Source organism: Sinohyriopsis cumingii, chromosome 17 (genome assembly GCF_028554795.1).
Source record: "Sinohyriopsis cumingii isolate HCF-2022 chromosome 17, ASM2855479v2, whole genome shotgun sequence".
Classification (NCBI taxonomy): domain Eukaryota; kingdom Metazoa; phylum Mollusca; class Bivalvia; order Unionida; family Unionidae; genus Sinohyriopsis; species Sinohyriopsis cumingii.
Genome location: NC_142977.1, coordinates 38,025,189 through 38,048,052, shown reverse-complemented (window position 1 = coordinate 38,048,052; position 22,864 = coordinate 38,025,189). Strand labels below are relative to the sequence as shown.

The following is a 22,864-nucleotide window of genomic DNA, read 5'->3' as shown; positions in this document are numbered from 1 at the left end:
AAAGTAAACTGGAGAATGAATAAAGTAGTGCAGTTGGTTGTAAAATGGAGGATGATACGGTTAGATACTGAGTTGGATGTAAAGTAGTTGATTGTGAAATGGAGGATGATACAGTTAGATGCTGAGTTGGATACAAAGTAGTTGATTGTAAAATGGAGGATGATATGGTTAGATGCTGAGTTGGATTTAAAGTAGTTGATTGTGAAATGGAGGATGATACGATTAGATGCTGAGTTGGATTTAAAGTAGTTGATTGTGAAATGGAGGATGATACGGTTAGATGCTGAGTTGGATGTAAAGTAGTTGATTGTGAAATGGAGGATGATACGGTTAGATGCTGAGTTGGATGTAAAGTAGTTGATTGTGAAATGGAGGATGATACGGTTAGATGCTGAGTTGGATGTAAAGTAGTTGATTGTGAAATGGAGGATGATACGGTTAGATGCTGAGTTGGATGTAAAGTAGTTGATTGTGAAATGGAGGATGATACGATTAGATGCTGAGTTGGATGTAAAGTAGTTGATTGTGAAATGGAGGATGATACGATTAGATGCTGAGTTGGATGTAAAGTAGTTGATTGTGAAATGGAGGATGATATAGTTAGATGCTGAGTTGGATGTACCACCAATAAAGCAACCAAAATGTGGGGCAAAATTTCAGAATTCTTGGTTGTCAGATTACAGATGGTTACAACACAGAATTCCTTTGTTGTCAGATTACAAATGGTTACAACACAGCTCCAGGACATGGGATATGTTATGTGGCATTTGCAAAGTCTGTGGGTAAAGTAAACCTTTTACATCAGAAATCGGCTGTTTAATTAGGATGTCGACACTAACATGACAAGTTGAGTCACATGCATTAATGTCTAATGTACTCAAGTCTAACTTTGAAACTGCTGCCTCCAATGTTTTAAAGAAAGAGTGTGAAATATATGGTGCAGCTTTATGTGTGATGAGGACAGCATATTTTACTGCCTTTGAAAAAGTTTCGTTGAAGGCTTAAAACAGGAATAAAGCAGAGATTTCCTGAAGAAAATAAATCCATTGCAACAAGTTTCCAAGTACTTGGCGTTAGAGGACTCTCATTTCTTAGTGAAGATGAACAAGCAGTCTATAGCACTGAATGACTTAAGACCCTAATATGGAGCAGGTAAGGAAGCTGGAACAGCAGTCAGCAAAGCACTGATTAAAGAAACTGAGACTTTGGGAGAGTTCTTGTGGTGAAAAATCTTATTTTGGAGCAGTGATGTCCATGAGACAATACCTTGTAGCAGTGGAAAAGAGTAAATAACAACCATATAGAACAATTGCCTAACTTTTTGAAACTGGCTAAGCTAGCTATGTATGTACCTTTTCAAACAGTACAGTATGTATTGGTAAATGATTTCAAACATAATTTCAAACCTGATCGGTCCAAAGTAGTGTTGGAAGTACCTCAAGGCACAGTGTTTGGACCAGTGCTCTTTCCTTTTCACAACATTGACATCATGATTGATGTTGACTCATAAATTTGCCTCTTTGCAGAAGAATTGTGTATAATAAGTATCAATCAAAACCAAGCTGGATATAAAAATGATATTAAAAAACTAGGACAGTGGGCACAAAAACGGGGCATGTGATTCCAACTTTAAAAAATGCAACTTAATGGAAATGACAAACCAGTATGTCATATTCATTGTAAGGTACTACTTTTGAAAACTTTAATCTAACAAAATATTTATGGGTCACAATGACTTCTGGTCTGAAATGGAACCTTCAAATTCAAGAATAGTGTACCAATGCAAATTGTTCCTTAGCTCTTTTAAGATGTAACCTGTCATATTTTCGCCACCTTGTGAATGAACTAGGCAACATGGATTTAGTTAAACCTATTTTAGAATATGCTTGTGCAGTTTTTGACCCACATTCACAGGCTTTCGAAGATGAAATTGAAAAGATCCATAAGCAGGCAGCCAGGTTTGTTATATCTGATTATGATTATACCTCAGGAAATTTGACCTCATTATTGAATAAGTTGTCTTGGAAACTAAAAAAATATGTAGACTGGAAAGTAGATTAATACTTTTCTCCAAAGATCTAAAAAAACAAAGCAAAATTAATGGTCACAGCTTAATCAAACCAAAATGAACTAACAGAAATCAACATGATTGTACTTGTATTGTAGCTCAATCACAAACTGATACTGGTGGTTAAAAATGTAGCTCTTTCCCCAAAACAACCAAAGACTGGAATTCATTACCATAAATATTAATCACAACTGCTGAATCTTCTGAAAACCAAACTGAAAACGTTTCAAAATTATTAAAATAAGTTCTTGTTATGAAGACTGATGCTGTGTGTTGCAGAAATGTCATTATCATTTAGCACAAAACTAGTCAAAATCAAGACTGTCTTCACCTACATGTAGGTCTGCCATATTTGCTGACCTATAAGACAATACTTTTTTTAACAGAAAATCTTAGCTTTGTCTTATACTTCAAATTGACTTATATGGATTTTGTCATCTGAATTGCTTTATCGTATGTTACATAATTTTTCGAACAAAAAAAATTCTCCAAAAGTATGAAATAATGTGTAAAATAATATTTCATTTTGGGGAAGATATCATGTATGAAGGGAAGGATTTTAAACAATTACATTATGGTCAGTATTAAAAATTAACATACATTAGATGTAATTGCGCTATAGCAGCATGCATTAGTAATATACATTGTAATACTTGTTTAAATTTGATTACATATATGTGTGTTAGAATTGACAAGTTAGAAGCTGAATAACCATGACAAAGACAGATATTCCATCACAGTTTTCTTATTGCACCTCATGATCAGATAAAAATTATGCCTCATTATAAGAGAGAGAGAGAGAGAGAGAGAGAGAGAGAGAGAGAGAGAAAGAGAGATAGTATGGTAATCTGTATTGTTCATTTACTTGATGTCTTTTATCTTACTCATGTACAGAAGTGCAGTACTATATTCCATTATCAATTAATACCACTAGGCAAGTAATTCCTTTTAGTTTTAGTTGTCACTTCCATTCTCCAAGAAATACATGGCTTTGTTGTGGTATTTACATGCTAATTAAATATGCTACACTGTCTGCGTGGGTTCGAGTCTCGGATTCAGCCTATGTGGGTATGTTAGAAAGCTTGCCAGTAGCTTCTCGTGGGTCGGTGGTTCTTTCCGGGGTTTTCCCGGGTTCTTCCTCCACCATTAATACTGGCCGCCATGTATAGCCTATCGTGTGCTGAAAAATGGCGTTAAGCCCTAAAACAACAACAACAAAAAAAAAAATGTTACAGTGTAGTCAGGTTTTTTTTAAGCTAATACCTGTTTGTGGTCAAGATTTGGCAGACCAGATCAGGTTAGTGAGGCCTCACTACCAATAGGGAAATGAGGCTACCCATGGGTATTGTGAATATGGTACAATATAATGAAAGGAAATGCCTGGTGGTTACTCATGTAAATTTCTCAACCAGTGACATCTTTTGAACTTGCCGATAGGATTGAGAGTAATTACAGTAACATTATAGCATCAGCAGAGATCAAAAACAAAAAAACAATTGCCATCTAAGTACAGAAAGAGTACATGCACTTAAAAATAAATCTTGTTTATTGGAAATGGAAAGGTTGTTATACTTGCAAAGAAAATTAGACAGCATGCGAAATGGTCATTCTTGGGATTTAATCTAAATGGAGTCAGTGTGGTTATAACTATTGTGAATATTAAAACCCTGAAGGAGTATGGCATGTATTATCATAGTTTACATTTACTATTTAATTTATTAAAGTTTTCTCTATTTGACAAAACTTCAGCGAAACAGGGGCAATATGGTAAAAAAAAAAACCATGAAGAGCTGGAATCTCTCTCATATATATCGGGCCATATTTTATTTTGATCACAAGGTGCAAGAAAATAAAATGTGGTGGAATGCATATGCATCTCTATGTATCTCTCTTCCCCCAAAAATGTGGAGAAAGCATTTTAGCATCAATGGTGCAATTTTCCTATTGCTGGTAATCTAAAATTGCATACAGTGATACTTTTAATATTTATGAAATTGAAGTTATTATAGTTTAATTCCACACAGTATCACAAATTTTATCCTATCTGTAACATAATAAATTTTCAGGTCAGCATAATTGTATGTAGCTTGAAGTATGTAATACATTTAAAATACTTCGTGTGACACAAATTAGGTACTTTTAGTTGCATTTAATGATCCAGACCGGAATGATTACTGACTTACAGATAGGATACAATGTAGGATGCTGTGTGGAATGAAGTGAAAAGGACTAAGCCGAGGCGTTGATCTGGCCTTGTCTTATGCTCAGCATCGACTTATATATGGATGAAGGATGGAAAATTTAACAAATTCGCTCATTAGACTTGTCCTCTGCATCGATGTATAGGCCGGCAAATACATTAGTTTAACAAAAGATATTTGGATATCATGTCCATGAACAAAATACATGTAGTATGAGCTGGGAAAGTGTTTATGAAGATACTAGTGAGTAATTTTGAACCCGAAAATGGTGTTTTCGACTTCATCATGCATACATGCTGGACAAAACAGGCAGCAAGCTGGTCAACCCCTCATTTCAGCAGTATTTTGATATTAAATGTAGAAAATGCAGACAAACAAGCCAGATTAAAATACAATTTAATATTAGAGTTCAATTTTTGTTTCTTTTCTGGTTACAGTTTAGCGCTGCATGATCATGTGCTACTAAACCATATAGCCCTACATTAAATCTAATAAATAAGAATCTAAAAATGAAAGTAACATGTAGAGATATTTATTTTATCAAAATACTTTTGTTCATTATAGAAAAGTAAATCTGGCATAGTCAGAAGAATGCTAATTCAAGAAAGTTAAGCTATGGAGAAGCATATTTTAGTGAAAAATCTTACATTGAACAATTTTCAAACTTGTTCTAGCTAAGCTAGCTATGTATATGCCCCTCCAGGCAGCATTCTGTGAAAGGGGTTCTCAGTACAGAACAAGATACACATGCAGACAAGGAACAGATAAGTTCAGAAAGAATCAACAGATTAATGCTTATTCAGCACGTATTTTAATGATTTTGATTTCAATAAGGATCTTACAAAGTGGAACAGGAAGAAAGTGAGATGGAAATTAAAGTGTTATGTAAATATTGAACTATGGCCATTTCCTCCTCCCTATCATTTTTATTTTACACCCCCCCCCCCTTTTTTTTTTGTGTGACAAGGGGGGAAAGTCCCCCCTTATTATACAAAGGTGTTCTTGTATCTCATTGGCTAAGATTGTTACCACTCTTGAGACGGAATTCCAGTCAGAGTTTGTGCCACCTTGGATTTTCACTGTCATGGATGGGCTTTATAATATGTGAGATCACTGCATATTAATGAGATACATTGCACATTATTGGCTGAGCTTGTTACCTTAAGGTCATGCATGTGCAACTTCCTCCAAGGTGCGGGCTGTAAAAGCCCACACCATATGATGTAAAAAAAAGCTCATAAAACTAGGTCACACACTGGATCCATCCTGCGGGATTTCACATGCCTGCTCTAGATCTAGACGCTGTATTTAGATAAAACTTAGTAATTGGGTTTATATCATCAAGATCTTGGATGAGTTTGATTATTAGCAAGAGACTGCACATATTTTATTATCTTTAGAAACATTTTTTATCAGGATATAGTAAAATGAGTAAAATCAACATATGTAGTTTTATAGGATGTGTTTATTCAATATTATGTCAGTCTGCTTAATGAAATGATCACTAAGTCTTGTAAACCAGGTGCAAACTACAGGTTCCCTTGGCCTCTTGTTATTTGGTTGTTTTTTTCTTTTGCAGCAAGGTATTTCCAAAGAGAACGTTTTACGACATATTCTGCGTTTATTATGGTATATCCACCATCGCCTGCCTCAGCAGCATCTGACATCTCTCATGGAACGGACAGCACCTTGCAATGAGGTAATCATTGTCACTGATGTTATAATTATATTTACAATTTCAGCATGAAATGCATTTGTAACATATCAAGATCGGGGGAATAGATACGTATTGGATTATATGCATGTTTTGTTTGATGTTGGGGAGGGTAGAAAGATAGCAATGCATTCTTACAGGTAAACTTAAATGGATCAGACATCTAAAGTAAAGTAACTGTTGTAAAATTGTTTGCTTCTTTCCTCTTAATTTTGTGTTAAACAAGCAGTTTTAGGAAGATGATTTCATAATAATTTTCAATAAAATACTACAAAAGATGGTTCGTTGTGTTGGTGTCAAATAAATCAAAATTTGTTTAACTTTCAGGTTTGCTGCAAACTTGTATAACTTGTATAAAAATGTTTTGGAAAGTAGATAGATCATACAGGTCCATGCTGCCACAAAACAAGCATAGAGGCCACTAAAGTGAGACACTTGTGCTGCTAAATTGAAACTCACAGGGGGCTTGTTTTGTGCTCAGTATGAACATAATGAACTTGATTAATAAAACATTATTATTTGATTGTACTGGTATTCATGTGAATGTGTGATATGTTTTTACTGTAATGTCAAATACAGTTTTCTGAATCACTTGATGAATTAGGAATTCAACAACAGGTGTGACTTTAGGAAACTGCAGAAGCAAGACCATCACAGTAAATAGTCTTAGATGTAGTAACTTTTCATCATGATTACCATACTATTAGGCTTTTCTAGGAAACTGCAGAAGCAAGGCCATCACAGTAAATAGTCTTAGATGTAGTAACTTTTCATCATGACTACCGTACTATTAGGCTTTTTTAGGAAATTGCAGAAGCAAGACCATCACAGTAAATAGTCTTAGATGTAGTAACTTTCCATCATGACTACCATACTATTAGGCTTTTTTAGGAAACTGCAGAAGCAAGACCATCACAGTAAATAGTCTTAGATGTAGTAACTTTCCATCATGACTACCATACTATTAGGCTTTTTTAGGAAACTGCAGAAGCAAGACCATCACAGTAAATAGTCTTAGATGTAGTAACTTTCCATCATGACTACCGTACTATTAGGCTTGTTTAAGTTTTGTTTCTTTGTTACAGCACAGTGAGGTTGTCCATAGTATGTACAGTCTGTTGAAGGAAAAGATAGCTACCTACCAACCCAGCCCACAGACACCTGCTGAACAGTTGGACTCCCCACTCATGTCTGTACCAGCCCCAACTCCTGCACCAGTGTAACACTAAAGTTTTTTTTACCAAGGACTCATTATGCTTCTTCATAATTAGCTTGTTGCTTCAGATTCTCCAGTATTTTACTGACTGCATTTGTACCAAATCTACAAAATTTCTAATATGGTGGTTATTTAACTCACTGTTTAATGATTGACCTGGTGTTTCATCTTTCTCATCTGTTTTCTTGGGACACTTAAAACTAAAATCACTAGGACTGCTTCATAGTATTTTGCCCTCCACTGTAGTAAATGCCTATACTACATGCCTTACGTGAAACAGCAAATTAATTTTGCATACATGAAAACAATACATTATTGTCGTACCACAAAAGTCTGTATCTTCATCTTTAATGCTAATATATATATACACACATCATTTCTATTTACATTATATAAAATGAAATGATTGTAAAAGTGTTCTTAAGAGGCTCTAGCAAAGATGAACGGCTGCCATGGAAGTAATTTTTGTCATTATTGATCTCATACAGAGAGCTCAGATTATCAAATCCTAGCAATTTAGGGTTGTAGTTGGTTATGTACACTGTGTAATTATAAAAAGCAGAAGCACATCAATACCTTGTGTTAGTATTAGTGTAATAAACTGACTTTTTACATTAGCTAGAAAGGTTATTTCTTATTAGCTGATAAAACCATAAACCATTTTGTTAATTCTTTCATTAATTATCTTAATCTTTGCAACCTTACTAAAAGATTTATAATGGAAAAGAAAAATAGAAATCAACTTTAAAAAAAAGGAATTATACCAGGACCTGTTGCAGGCATAGTCATAATTATAAAATGCTTGTTTGTCTAATGAGAAGTATCTTTTAAATCAATAAAGTCTTGCCATTTTGATCATAAAACTTTCACCATCCTATTTATTGATTCCTATCCAATGTTCACTTCGATAGTGGTTGCTTCAGTGCCTACTTTTTTGCATATCGTTATCAGCGGCTGGAATTCCATTATTTTTACCACATCAGTATTTCCAGCATTTATTTATTTCTTGACTAAATGTATCTGATGATGTATGTAAATTGTTATTGTAACCTACTATACTGTCTTTTTTATTCAATATTGTGGGAGTAGGTGCTTGTTTTTGAAAATAAAAAAATTTTCTTGGGGGTGGATGTTGTTGTTGCTATTTGAAAATTAAAATCAAGTTATTGTGGCTATGTCATCTTAGCTAGAAAAATAGTGTCCATCCTGCTGCATTTATACATTTTTAGCTGTACTGTTCATTCTCCATAGGGCTTATGGTGTGGTCTGTTGTCCATTGTCAGTATATTATCAGCGTTTCTCCTAAACTATTTCAAGGATTGCCATTAAACTTTACACACACATTCATCTCATGGTCTAGTTCAGTGGTTCCCAAAAATGAAAATGGTGATTTCCGAACATCCAGTGAGCATGTAATTGCTACTCCTCCTGAGTGGATGGTTATATCAGCTTGGGGTTTTCACTAAAAGACTTATGATGGGTAGTTGGTCATAAATGATAATGGTGCCAATCTGACATCCAGTATGGCTTCTATGGCAGCCATCTTGAAAATCTTGTTATGGGTTTAATGCCATTTTTCATCACATGATAGGCTGTACATTGTGGCCAGTATACTTGGAGGAGGAAGAACTTGGAAAAACCCTGGAGAACCACCAATCCACGGGAATCTACTGGCAAGCTTTCTCACATACCCATGTTGGCTGAGCCCTAGACTTAAACCTACATGGATGGAAGTGATATGTTAATGATCGTTAAAGGAGTCTTAGACAACTTGGGTCCCCTGAAAATCTTGTTATTGTTACTTTTCCTACATGGATGATCATATCAGTGTGTGGTTTTCACTAAAAGATTTAAATGCCTGTTTGTATTGATTATGATTACAGATGGCAAACAAATAGAAACCCAGGTATTGAATAAACTTACTTTCTAGCAGCCAATATATTCGTTAGAACTGGCAGGATATTAAATACAAATTTGTTTGTTTGCTTTATTACAATGCAAGCTGAACTGGAAGGTGATGTTGGAGTCTTTTAAGTGTGCCGATATATATATATATATATATATATATATATATATATATATATATATATATATATATATATATATATATATATATATATCATGTCAGAAAACATAAGGAATTTTAAAATTAATTTGAAACAATGGAAGTTTTTAAAGCAGCACAATCTAGATCTTTCTGCATGGACTGTGACAACCCAGTATCTCCCGTAATATTTGGAGGAAAAGATCAGGGCAAAAGATATAATTTGTGAGCTCTAGGCAAACTGCTCCAGCAAGCCCCTATGAATTTGTGATGGCGGTGGGTGGCCTCCAAAATTTTGTCTTAGCTGTTCTACCCTGTCATTCAATGAATTCATGAAGGCCAGAAGAGAAGATAATGTGTAAGAATTCACATGACTTGTGCAGATAAAAAAACATTCCTTAGTCCTTGCAGTTTCTGCAGCGGGAGATGTGTTGCATCCAAAGACAATATTTCCTGGTGTGAGGGAGCTAAAAAATATTCATGCATCAGAAGGGTTGATGAGGTGATATTGCAGTGGATTAAAGAGTTTATCTCAAGTACACAGTTTAATATTTAAAAAAAAAAAATTATGAAGTTTGAGCACATTTTCTGACATGTAATTTTTTAATGATTTAAAATGTGTCCCACAACTTATGACTGAAAAAAAACACCTGATGTGTCCCAGAACATAGTGGGGGGAAAAAAATCATGAAAGCTATACCTCACTACAGGCTTTCTTCTAAGGGAACCCTTTTGCATATTATTAAATTTTTTTAATAAAATTCCAGAAAATTCTAAAGAGTGTTGTCCTTGTAAAAACACAATGTTCCGTCCCATAAAACATGTCAAACATTTGAACTTGCATTGATAATGTAAGTCAAACCTCCATATTTTAAAAGGGGCAACATCGCTTTTGAGTTTTATCAATAACACACCGGAAAAATGTCTACAAATCCAACATTTGCGGCTGTACCTGTAGCTCATGATTACATGTAAACGTAAGATTAATGAAGTCGTACATCATAGAAGAAGAAATATCTCGTGGAAATTTCACCTGTACAAATGGGTTTAGTTTGATCCCAGAGAAAGACGACATAAAAGATAGTACAAAAGATGCAATGCTGCTAGATGCTTCTAACTCGCATAGAATATGGTCTAAAGTCAGTTTATATGAGGTCTGAAAACCATTATACAAATGCAAGATTATTAATGATCATGTTGGTACCATAATTTCCAGTCGATGCTTGCAGCAAATTTAAATAGCAATATTTTACATTAATGATGGAGGAAGGGATATGCATTCAGAATAATGGATAAAGTTATCATCACGGCAGTGCAGAGAGTGAAGGCATAAATATATACTCCCATCATTCTGAATTTTAATTGCGTGCATGATATCTGCATACAAGAAACTTTGATGTCATTAATATTCAGAGCTATGAATTGTATGGACGGCAGATGTGATCAGTAGGGTATTGTATTTTTGTTTTATATTTTTTTTGGGTCCAATATCACAAAAAGGACCTTAAAAGTCATTGTTTAACAATCATTCATATAATCTAAACAGAGGCATGGCAGTTATTTTCATGTATTAGAATCTAGAACCATTTTGTATGTTTAGACTCCTTTAAGTCTAGCCTACACTGGCAGTAGTGTAACTGTTGAAGACTTTTATGTACATTTTTACCCTGATCATTTCTAAAATTTATTGGCAGTGCTTCCAAATAATGGGTTTACTTTTCTGTTCACAAAATACTGTACATCTAAATTTGTGTTCTTGGATGTGATGTTTTGAATGAATGTTTGCATCTGAAACCATAATATAGATAATAATTTTAGTATCATAAATTTATTACCTGAAGGGAAGAAATAAATTTTTCTTGTTTGCAACATTAGTAGACTTTGAATATCTAGTAATCTGAGGAACTCGACTATCACAAATACACTGTACCATGAAATCACCAAGTTTCACCCAAAAACAACAAACTTTTAAGCCTTTTTTTTCTCCAATTTTAAAACTGGACGAAAGATCAATAATAATAATACATGTTATAATATTCATCTGCATTGTGCATAGGTTATTTATAGTTTACTTTTTGCCATTCACATCTTGTATTTACTTCACAAACATTCCTTCATTTGAATGGAAACCGTACATTTAAAACATATCAATAGGTTCGATGGAAAATAATCTTAGCTTGAGTTTCTGTTGTTTATAGTTGTTATAAAAAGTGTAATTAGTACTGAACATTAAAACAAAAGTCTTGCTGTGTGGTTTTTGGTTATATCAAATATATATGAATATTTTGTTTTGTTTCTCATTTCATGAAAAGCTGTTTTATAACAGGTGTACTTTGTCAACCATTCAAAGATCTTTCTGAAAATTTTGATATTGTTTGAAATCTTGTCATAATTATCATTGAGTCATGATGATTAAGTTATATAAAAAAAATTACAGTGACTTTTATCCCATGCATATTTTAATAAGAGGGGTATTGTGTCCTCCTGCCTGTCAGTCAGTCAGTCCATCCATTAATAATGTAGTACTGTATTTCTCCATCACCATTAAAGACTTTAAACTTTGTTATATGATTGGGGGTAGTCTTTAGGTTTAAATAGTGGTTTCAAAATTTTAATTACAACTCTTGGGATGTGGTTAATGTTTCACACAGCTATTTTTTTTCAAATTGTAATATCTTAAGTATTGTTAGTGGAAATCTAAAAGTTGGTTTGTGTCATTTTCAAGGCCAGGACATATGCATTGGGCTTTTGAGTTACAGGTATGCTTCCTTTGGGCCAAAATTTGGAAACTGTTGAGATCCCCAGTCAGTGACAACCATATATGGGCCTGAAGGACAGGAGACGTAATTAGACATACTGGTACATCCATTACATGGCATGGGTCATGACCCTTAGGTTGTGGATTTGAAACAGTCGAGATCCACACCTTCTAACCAATATATTTGTTGATTCAGAACATAAGAAATCGGACACATTTCTTTACAGAGCACGAGATTGGAGACTTGCTCTTGGGTCATCACTTGGAAATTATTGAGGTCTCCAGTCATTAACTGTGTGTGTGTATGATTGTATGTTACACTGAAATAAAAATTAGATACATGTCCACAGTGACAGATCCTGGGTTGGGAACTTGACCCTGTATAATAACACTGAAATGATCTTAAAACTATATTCTCTGTATTTCTCTTTTTTGTATTCAGTTAGTGTGTGTGTATACTATATATACACACAAACTAACCAAACACAAAGAGAAAAATACACATTTTCAAGATTAAATGAGATTAGTTCCTGGCAATGGTCATACCCTTAGCTGTATAAATTGGAAGTGTGGTGATATGTAGTGTCATGTAATTGACCCAGTTCAAGTCTTTATCCTGTACATCACTTTGGATTACACAGAATTTGGTGTTCACACAAGCAATCATCTTGTGTGAAAATTGTAGAAGTAATAATGTGAACACTGTAGAAGTAATGTGAAAACTATAGAAGGAATAATGTGAACACTGTAGAAGTAATAATGTGAAAACTATAGAAGTAATAATGTGAAAACTATAGAAGTAAAATAATGTGAAAACTATAGAAGTAATAATGTGAAAACTGTTGAAGTAATAATGTGAACACTGTGGAAGTAATAATGTGAAAACTATAGAAGTAATAATGTGAAAACTTTAGAAGTAAAATAATGTGAAAACTATAGAAGTAAAATAATGTGAAAATTGTAGAAGTAATAATGTGAAAACTATAGAAGTAAAATAATGTGAAAACTAGAAGTAATAATGTGAAAACTATAGAAGTAATAATGTGAAAGCTATAGAAGTAATAATATGAAAACTATAGAAGTAATAATATGAAAACTGTCGAAGTAATGTGAAAACTGTTAAAGTAAAATAATGTGAAACTGTAGAAGTAATAATGTGAAAACTATAGCAGTAATAATATGAAAACTATTGAAGTGATAATGTGAAAACTGTTAAAGTAAAATAACGTGAAACTGTAGAAGTAATAATGTGAAAACTGTTGAAGTAATAATGTCCACATTCTTCTTGAAGAAAATGGGGTATCAAAGTATTGCATACTTGTGTAATTTTGCACAAAATCTTCCAAAATTATTCCCCTTGGAAGGTTTACTGAAACCAACATATTGGCTGGATGATGTTTTGTAAATGTACACATTGGAACTAGTGTTCTTGAAGGTTAAGGTCACATATTAGGGATACATCAAGTCTGCTGTTTTTAATTCAATAGAAATAGTGGTATGTGTGTGTGTGTGATTTGAATTTTTAATGTAGCCTTAACAGTTTTTCAGTCATATTGCTGCAGTGTCTGCAGAGTGACAGTTTATAGTGATGTCTAGCACTGGGACATCATGCCGCAGACATGTCACAGGATGTCCCACCCAGTCACATTATCTTGACACTAGGCAGACCAGTCCTAGCACTAACCTCTTAATGCTGAGCACCAAGCAAGGCAGCTTAAGTACCATTTTTATCAGACCTCCCAAATCCAAGGCAGATGCTCAAACCACTAGTCCACTGGAGCAGCCATGTAGTGGTATGAAACTTGGTAAACGTTTACATGTATGTAAGACATGGGTGTAAATTTGCCACTTTCGTTTAAAATTCAAGGTGGACATTACTATATGTGTTTTGGAACTGTAACTTGCTAATAGACATAAAAGTTGGTACATGATTTGATGTCGTCACTTGACATTTTCGTGGACCTTTCTGTATGGCCGATATCACTTTTTTGTGTCCAAATTTTCACTCAGAAGCTTTTGCTAAAGATCATGGAATGAAATGTTTTCCCCAGAGAATGTATAAATAGTATGGTCCTATGAGCAAGACCAAAGTCGTGTGAGGGTTACCCATTTTTTTATATTAGGACTGTAACTCTAAAGTCATTGAAGTTAGTTTAATTGCACTAGTGTTTAATCATAATTTCTGATTGTATCATTTATTTTCATGGTATTCTTATCAAGGTTTAGATGACAGATCGACATCATCTCTTTTTGTCTCTGGCCTCTTATATCGCTCACAAATTCTCAATGATAGTGTCAGAGATAAAAACCAATTTTATTCATGCATTATGACCTCAAGTCGTGTCACGTAACACTTTTATGATCCAGATTTTTTGTTGTCATGGTTGGGCTGTAAAAAGCTATTATTAAAATGAAATATTTGAGATGGTGTGTCTTGTACCAGTATAAAAATCCTATCTGCAAAGTTAAGTCACCTTGACATTACTTGCTTGTGATGTCTTGGCTGTAACAAAGTCATTAAGAATATTATTATCCAACGTATCAACTTTTTTGTGACTTTCATAATCTTAACCAGATAGTTATGGTGACAGGCAATAGGTATGTATTTCTTGACAAGTCTTGAACTAAAACCCATATTTGGAGAGATGAAACTGAATACGCTTACAACCATGATAATCTGATAGTGTTTCATATATCACTTTCATGTTTCGGTCATAAATCTTAAAGTATTAATTTTTTTTATCTAGGCCATAGCTCTGACGCTATTTAAGATATTCGGAAGAATGTATGTATATCATAGAGAGAGAGTGTTGCATACCATATACTATACCATTGGTCAAGTTCATGCCAAGATCACTTGTGGTGGTGTCGTGTTAAATTACGATATGGTTTTTGATGCATTTATATCTTACTACATTAAGCTTAATAAGTTAACACATTATCATTCCGTCTTTCTGTAGCTTGCCTAGCCCATTACTTTGTGACAGCTGGAGAGATTTAATGAAACTCTGCCCATATATGACGTAACTAGACGGTGTGTCACATACCACATCCAGGCCCTCAAACACGGCGAGACGAGTGAAATTGTAATTATATACTTTTGTGCATTTTCTGGAGGATGTTTAAACTACACAAGATATTTTAATAAATCTTGAACGTGTGATACCACAGCCACGACTTCAGTCAAAAGCTTGACGTCACAGCTTGGGATCAAAACAGGTACAGGCATATTAAATTTGAACCAATGAAGGGGTTTGTTTTGGTTTTATTTTCAAGATCAAAGTTGTAGTCTTTGAGAGGGTATTCTAGATCCTTATGCAATGAACCCATTTGATAGTGACTGTAATAGTGGGTGCTTTTAGTATGTTTAACTTGACATCCTTTGTCATGCAAGTTTCAGCAATTTTCTGTGCCTGCAGCTTTAGTGATATAGGGCTGCTTTTTCTGAAGATTTCTTCCCTAAAATAAATTTACATTAATTTCAATATGACACAAATGTTGGTACTATAGAACTCTTCACATAAACATATTTGTGAAATAGATGTATAATATGGGATCTGCTCCAGCTGCTGGAACTTCATAGATAGTGAGGCATGACACATTTAGTATCATTGTTCATTCATTATCTATCCTGCATGAACTTGCAAAATGACAAAATTTTAGTTCCCAAAACAATCAGATAAAAAATACAATTTGACATTGAAGGAATTAACTATTATTTGGTTAAACACTCATGGAGTAGTTAGGCAAGCTGTATTTTTGACAGCTTCCATAGCACCCAGGTGGAAAATAATGTTTTCAGATCTCCCCAAAAAATACACTGGCAACATTTTTATCAAAGTATTTGAGGAAATATTTATTATATCATAATCTACAAACAAATGTGAGTATCTTGGTTCCCACAACAATTTGAGTGTCTTGGTCCCCACAACAATGTGAGTATCTTGGTCCCAACAACAATGTGTGTATCTTGGTCCCCACAACAATGTGTGTATTTTGGTCCCCACAACAAATGTGTGTATCTTGGTCCCCACAACAATGTGAGAATTTTACTTGTCCATCTGTCTGTGGATTCATCAGTCTTGTACATGCTAAAACTTGTATACAGCTTCCCTTATTAACATTAAACCTGCACCATGGGTGAATCTGGGATGAGTATGTGTGTGTACCATATAAACAGATAGAGGGCTCAACCTTTCATTTTTCTATTTTATGAGAGAGAGGGAGATGCATGCAGTAGCAGTTTGAGATGACCCCCATGATCCTATTACACAACATGTTACACTGCTAATAAAACTGCCTTCAAGGAGACAACAGAGACAGCAGTACATCGTCTTTTATTATCAAATAAATTAATGTCAAACCATCAACATCCATTCTAATGCTATTACTATCATATTAGCATAGTCGAGCTCTAATTTTATATGAGGAATGCCATATGTACATTGAAGTATGTCCGTCTTTAAATATGATTTTCATCCCTAATGCAAGCTTAATTTAAATCACTGGCATTTCAAATCAAACATAAAATTAAAGCAAGGTAAAAGTTTTGAAAACTTGTGCAGTAGAGCCTTCGAAACCTCCTGGAAAAGGTCAGCTGTCTCACAATTGTCATTTTGAAGATGCAGAGGAATTTATTTCAATTAGGAAGCCCGCTGTAATGTTAAATTTACAACATTTTCTACACAATAAAGAAAGTTAAACTTTGAAACTTCTTGAGATATATGTAAAAAGAGAAGTATTTTTGGCTCTAATGTGGATACATAATGTATTTAATAAACTCAATGAATTTCAATGCACATGGCATTATGACTTGGACTCCCAATCGATACAAAATAGTCAACATTTTTGTGCTTCTCAATACATTAAACACATCAATCAATGTGCTTAAATAAAATCTGTATCACTGCCTTTCTTCATCAAAAGAGACATGTCTGGCAAATGTCTGTATTTGAGGTTTGCAGTGATTGCCATAGAAAATGAAAGTAAATCTTGAAACCCACTCCTCCACAAATTTCCATTTTAGCACCTATGAGAGACATAGCAGTCTCTTTGGGTGCTGATGTTGAGATCAAAGTTAAATATTTCATCAATTACCAATTTTTTTAAAGGAAAACGTATCTTTAACAATATGCATCATTTTATCTAAGACTAATAAAATTAGTATATTGAAAAAATTTATTGGAAAATCAGAAAAAGATTATCATAAATTAATTGCCAAGGCAGAGAAGCATGATATGAAACTTGACAGTGATGATGTTGCAGTAGTCCAGTTTTGAGATGGTGATGACATTGCAGTAGTCCAGTTTTGACATAGTGATGATGTTACAGTAGTCCGGTTTGGACATAGTGATGATGTTACAGTAGTCCGGTTTGGACATAGTGATAATGTTACAGTAGTCCGGTTTGGACATAGTGATGATGTTACAGTAGTCCGGTTTGGACATAGTGATGATGTTACAGTAGTCCGGTTTTGACATAGTGATGATGTTACAGTAGTCCGGTTTTGACAGTGATGATGTTGCAGTAGTCCAGTTTGGACATAGTGATGATGTTAACAGTAGTCCAGTTTTGACATAGTGATGATGTTGCAGTAGTCCGGTTTTGACAGTGATGATGTTGCAGTAGTCCGGTTTGGACATAGTGATGATGTTACAGTAGTCCAGTTTTGACATAGTGATGATGTTACAGTAGTCCGGTTTTGACAGTGATGATGTTGCAGTAGTCCGGTTTGGACATAGTGATGATGTTACAGTAGTCCAGTTTTGACATAGTGATGATGTTACAGTAGTCCGGTTTGGACAATAATGATGTTGCAGTAGCTGGTTTGACATAGTGATGATGTAATCTTTTGCAGTAAGTAGTCCGGTTTTGCTCACATAGATTTGCAAAATGAGGAAAAACAAACTTTAATACAAAATGCACTGTTTAGTGTTTATACCTATTCAGTTTGGGTGGTAGGCTTATATGTGAAAGGGTTTATACACGAGTATATGGTAATTTAATTCCCAAAGACTAATGCCAAATTAGTATACATTCATAAGACTAACAGATCAAGCTTATATCCTACAATCAACATATCCCAGAAAAAACTTTAAAAATGATACAAATGACGTGCGGCATGATTCATTTTTTTATACAAATTCCTTTGCTGAAAGCCCTCCATAAAAAATCTGTCTCCCTGTGATTTCCCTTTTTATGTCCAGAAGTAACTGTGTTACAACAACAATAAAATAGGTTCAAGCCTATAATTGCCTACATTTTATGCATACATAAGTTTTTTCTGAAAATTTAAGTTAATTTTCCAGTAAATAATTTCAACCAGCAAGAGATCTTCATTTGTATTTAATATAGCATACATAATCTTGTTCCATGGCTCAGAAAAAATAATTAGTAACCATGATCAATTCAGCCAATGTATGTGGAAGGCCCTACAAATGTAGACCCACCCTCTTCTTTCCTTAATGGGTTCAAGCTAAATCAATTCAGGCAATCATCTACTTGTGGGAACTTTACTTGTTGCTGTTATGACTGGATATAGACATAGTTAATAATAATTTGTTACAGGTGCTGCTGCCATGACATAGTTTGATCAGATGTATACAGAATACACAGTTAATAACAAACATATATACCACTGCCAATACATGACCAGCTATATACTGGATACACAGTTAATAACAAGCATATATGCCACTGCCAATACATGACCAGCTATATACTGGATACACAGTTAATAACAAGCATATATGCCACTGCCAATACATGACCAGCTATATACTGGATACACAGTTAATAACAAGCATATATGCCACTGCCAATACATGACCAAGTGTATACAGCATACAGAGCTAATAACAAGTGTATGGTACTGACATGGCATATTATAACCAGATGAATATAAGTTGCATAGACAATAACAAATATATGCTGCTGTTGTGATAGAGTATGATTAGATGAATACAGGGTACTCAGTTAATAACACACTCCTTCCATGGCATAACATGACCAAATGTATACAAGGTACATAGTCAATAAAAAACATATTCCTTCCATGGCATAACATGACCAAATGTATACAAGGTACATAGTCAATAAAAAACATATTCCTTCCATGGCATAACATGACCAAATGTATACAAGGTACATAGTCAATAATAAACATATACTGTTGCCATGACATTTATTCTTAGCAAATGTCCAATGAACAATCATATTACTTTATATTTAATTGTATAATATAAAAACTTTTTGATAATTTTGTTTTGCATAGAATTTAAAACTTACTTAGGAAACTGGACAATAGGTTTATGAATATTTAACAAATGTCACATTAGCATTATCCTCTATGTACACATCAGTATGTCCTTGTGAAAGGAACTTGGCTCCCATTTCCTCAGCATGATGTACCTGCTGGAGTTTGATATTGTGCCAATGAAAAACATCAAAATGTTATAAAGAAAACAAAATATCAGTATCTATACTGTAAATATATGGTGATATAAATAAAAATGTGGAGACAAAATATTTTAAAAGTTCAACTCTCATTAAAAAATGATAGCTTTTGAAAAAACAGGTTCATGTGTCTGTAAGAAAGTAATACAAATATGTATCTCAAATAAGAATCTTTGCATTATGTCAATATATTATTGAAGCCCAAATAAAAAAGCTATACAATGTTAAATGTTGTAGAATGAAATTGTACATATGCAACAGTATAATCACCAATAATAAACTGAATAACTTAAAAAAACCTGTTGCTTTTCAACTTATTTTGGTATGTTAGCAAAATTGCACTATGCATTAAAAGGTCACTATGAAGCATAAATGAAGTATACTTGTTGTGCATATTTAATTTGTATTGTTTGTTGGTGTTTTTAAATGATTTTAACTTGTGTATATCTCTATTTTGTACCTGACCTTTGTCCAAAATCAAGTTAATGGTGTACCAAAATCAAGTTATTGGTGTACCTGACCAGTGACATTTATTTTGTAAATATCATACATGGCTTATATTTCTCAATGATTATAGATGAAATATTCAGATCATTATTAATGCAGGTAAACATGTTTATTTGAATCTAAGTCTAGGACCTCAGTTTTCCACATGGAAATTCCTAATTTTTTTGAAAACTTTTAATGTTTTAGAGGAGAGATTGACCTACATCCTGGCTCTATTATGATGTCTTAGCTTTATATATCAATGCTGTTTATTTAAAAAATTACTCATTCTTAGCTTAAAATCTGAAGTAGAATTAGTCTTATTGTTGTGTTTGGTTTTTAATCTGTGTGGATTTATTTTTTCAAACAGTATTCACTGGAATTACAAAGTGCTCAAAAATATTCTTTGACTAAAACATTAATTTGGAATCATAGCAAATTCAGTCAAGGACATTTTGGATTATATTACTGTGATACATCAAAAAGACTTAACACATCACAACATTTCTGGACATTGGTACACTAGTATATTCAAGGCTACAGGCACATCAACACATTCAATATTGTAATTTATTTGGAACACCACTGGAATTCAATTGGAACTAAATACATTTGAGTTTGTGATAGAACGTTTAGGACTATTTGGGATTTAATTCACAATACTCTAAGTTCTTTTTTAAATTTTCACTTTGTAGTCTTGGAAAATAAATTATTTGTTGAAGTTTATAAAACTTGTTGCTTTGGGCCTTTTCTTTTACTTAGTTTAATATCATAGAGTCATAATGCAATGTCCCAAATATCTAAAGCATGACATTGACTTGGTAGGTCCTGAAAAAGCGGTTTAACAGCCATGCATAACAATAATCTAATGTGAGGAAAAGTGTACTCATTCATATTGAAAGAGGTTAACCAACTTATGAGAAATGCTGGGTAATTTGCTCATATAAATATACCCCCACCTCTCCAGCATCCTCACCCTCAAGGGATAGAGGTCGTCTGCATGTTTTAAGGTGACTAATGGGGAAACTATGCGGATGTCATGCCCTGGGATGCATTCTGTGATAATGTTCCAGTTGAAGAGGACTTGGACTTTTAACAAACGTACACTTTACATTTAAGCATGAGCTTTAAAAAAAAAAGAATTGTATCCCTTTTTTGCCATAATCTCTGTTGTGTATACCATTTTTTGTATACCAAATCTGCTCTGCACAATATATCCAGAACAGTACTGCATACATACATACATACATGCATATATACATGCATGCATGCATACATACATGCATGCTTGCATACATGCATGCATACAAAAAATACATACATGCATGCATGCATGCTTGCATACATACATACATACATACATAACCAGCTGCAGCAAGACTTAAAATGCAGCAGGACAGTATTTTGTCAATATGCATGTCTTCAAATGATGAACGTACAAAATTTCAAGGCAATCCATTTAAAACATGCATTCGCATGATTCTGTCATTTGCTACATCAAGCTTCAAGTCAAAAAGGGCAAAAAGTCTATCAAATTCATGAGCATAGTGATTGTTGATATGTGCATCGATAGATGATAACATTATGTGAGACTAGTGCATTCACAAAATTGTCAAACACTACATCCAGCTATAAGTAAAAATGGACAATAACTTGAACATCATAGGAGCAGTGATTTGATGAAATGCACATCTTTTAGACAAAAACCATAATATGAACCAAGTGTTACAGCAATCCACCAAAACCTCTGAGACTAATTGAGTTCACTAGATTTTATAATGCAGTACATTCAGCTGCAAGATAAAAATGGCTTTAACAAAGAATGCAGGAGTAAAGTGATTTGTCAATATGCACAACTTTAAAGGATAACCATAACAGTTTCAAAATATAGAAATTCACTGAATACTGAGAACAGTTACATTCAAAAGATTTTGTTATACTCTGTATTCAGCTGCAAGTAAAAAAGGGACAATAACTAGTACATAAAATTGCAAGATCAGTGATTTTGTTGATATGTGCATCTTCAGCTGATGATAATTGTCACACTTGCTTAGCCCTAGTTCGTAAGTCATGTATAAACAAAGCTATTATTACAAGCCATGGTTTGATGTCTAAACATTGCTGCTGGCCAGAGTTAATCTCTTACGCAAGGTTACTGTGACCAGAGAGAAGACCCGGCATCTTGGATTAGATTAGGTGTTAGATTGAGGAAATTCCCACCTATGTGTTACAGCTTAGTTCTAAGATCAGAGGAACCCACGAGGGACTGAGGCATGTTCTAAATCTGTCCCGTGGACAGACAGCGAGAAGGACATTGTCCTCTAAGTTTGATTGGATTGGGTTAAAGCGACACCCAATCGGAATTGTGATAACAATTTCGATCTGAATTATAACTTCAAACTAGCAAGCGAAAATTTAGTCTCGCCTAGGAAGATTGCTGAGCAATATAGGATTACTACAAGGAAGCCACTAGTAATTTGGCAGTAAAACTTAGAGAGGAGATTCTAAGGAAAGATAAAGCTTCGTAAAGGTCAGAAGCTTTTGGGGGGGGACAGAAGTTCCGGTTCAGTCTAGTCCCAAGTCTCTGAGAGGGGAGACAGAAGTGAGACTAGCAGAGCAGTCAGAGTCACCAAGTCTAGTCAGTGGAGATAGTCAAGGAGGAGAAAGTGGATGAGGAGGAGGAGGAGTATAGAGAAGTCGAAAAGGAGGAATAGGAGAGAAGAAAATACAGATGAGTAGAATACAAGGACAGGTGGAAAGCTATCTCACACTATTAATCAAATGATGCAATAGGCTATCACAGGGTTGAGTGGAAGGAGAGTGCTTGGGAAATTTCAATCATTTGACTACTGAATTATCATTAAATTGTTATTCGCTGAATTTGACCTTTTTGTATATTTATCATTTAACTGTCGGCATTGC

General features: G+C 34.1%; 1 protein-coding gene across 1 annotated transcript in view; it reads left to right on the top strand.

Moving 5' to 3' along the window:
- LOC149778448 (negative elongation factor B-like) overlaps window positions 1-11,490 on the top strand; it is a 48,927-nt gene extending 37,437 nt beyond the window's left edge. The window contains exons 6-7 of the mRNA XM_089939283.1: window positions 5,849-5,968; window positions 7,069-11,490. Coding sequence (XP_089795409.1) covers window positions 5,849-5,968; window positions 7,069-7,206 — 258 coding nt within the window. The 3' untranslated portion in view covers window positions 7,207-11,490. The remainder of the gene's footprint in view (window positions 1-5,848; window positions 5,969-7,068) is intronic.
- The last annotated feature ends 11,374 nt before the right edge of the window (window positions 11,491-22,864 follow it).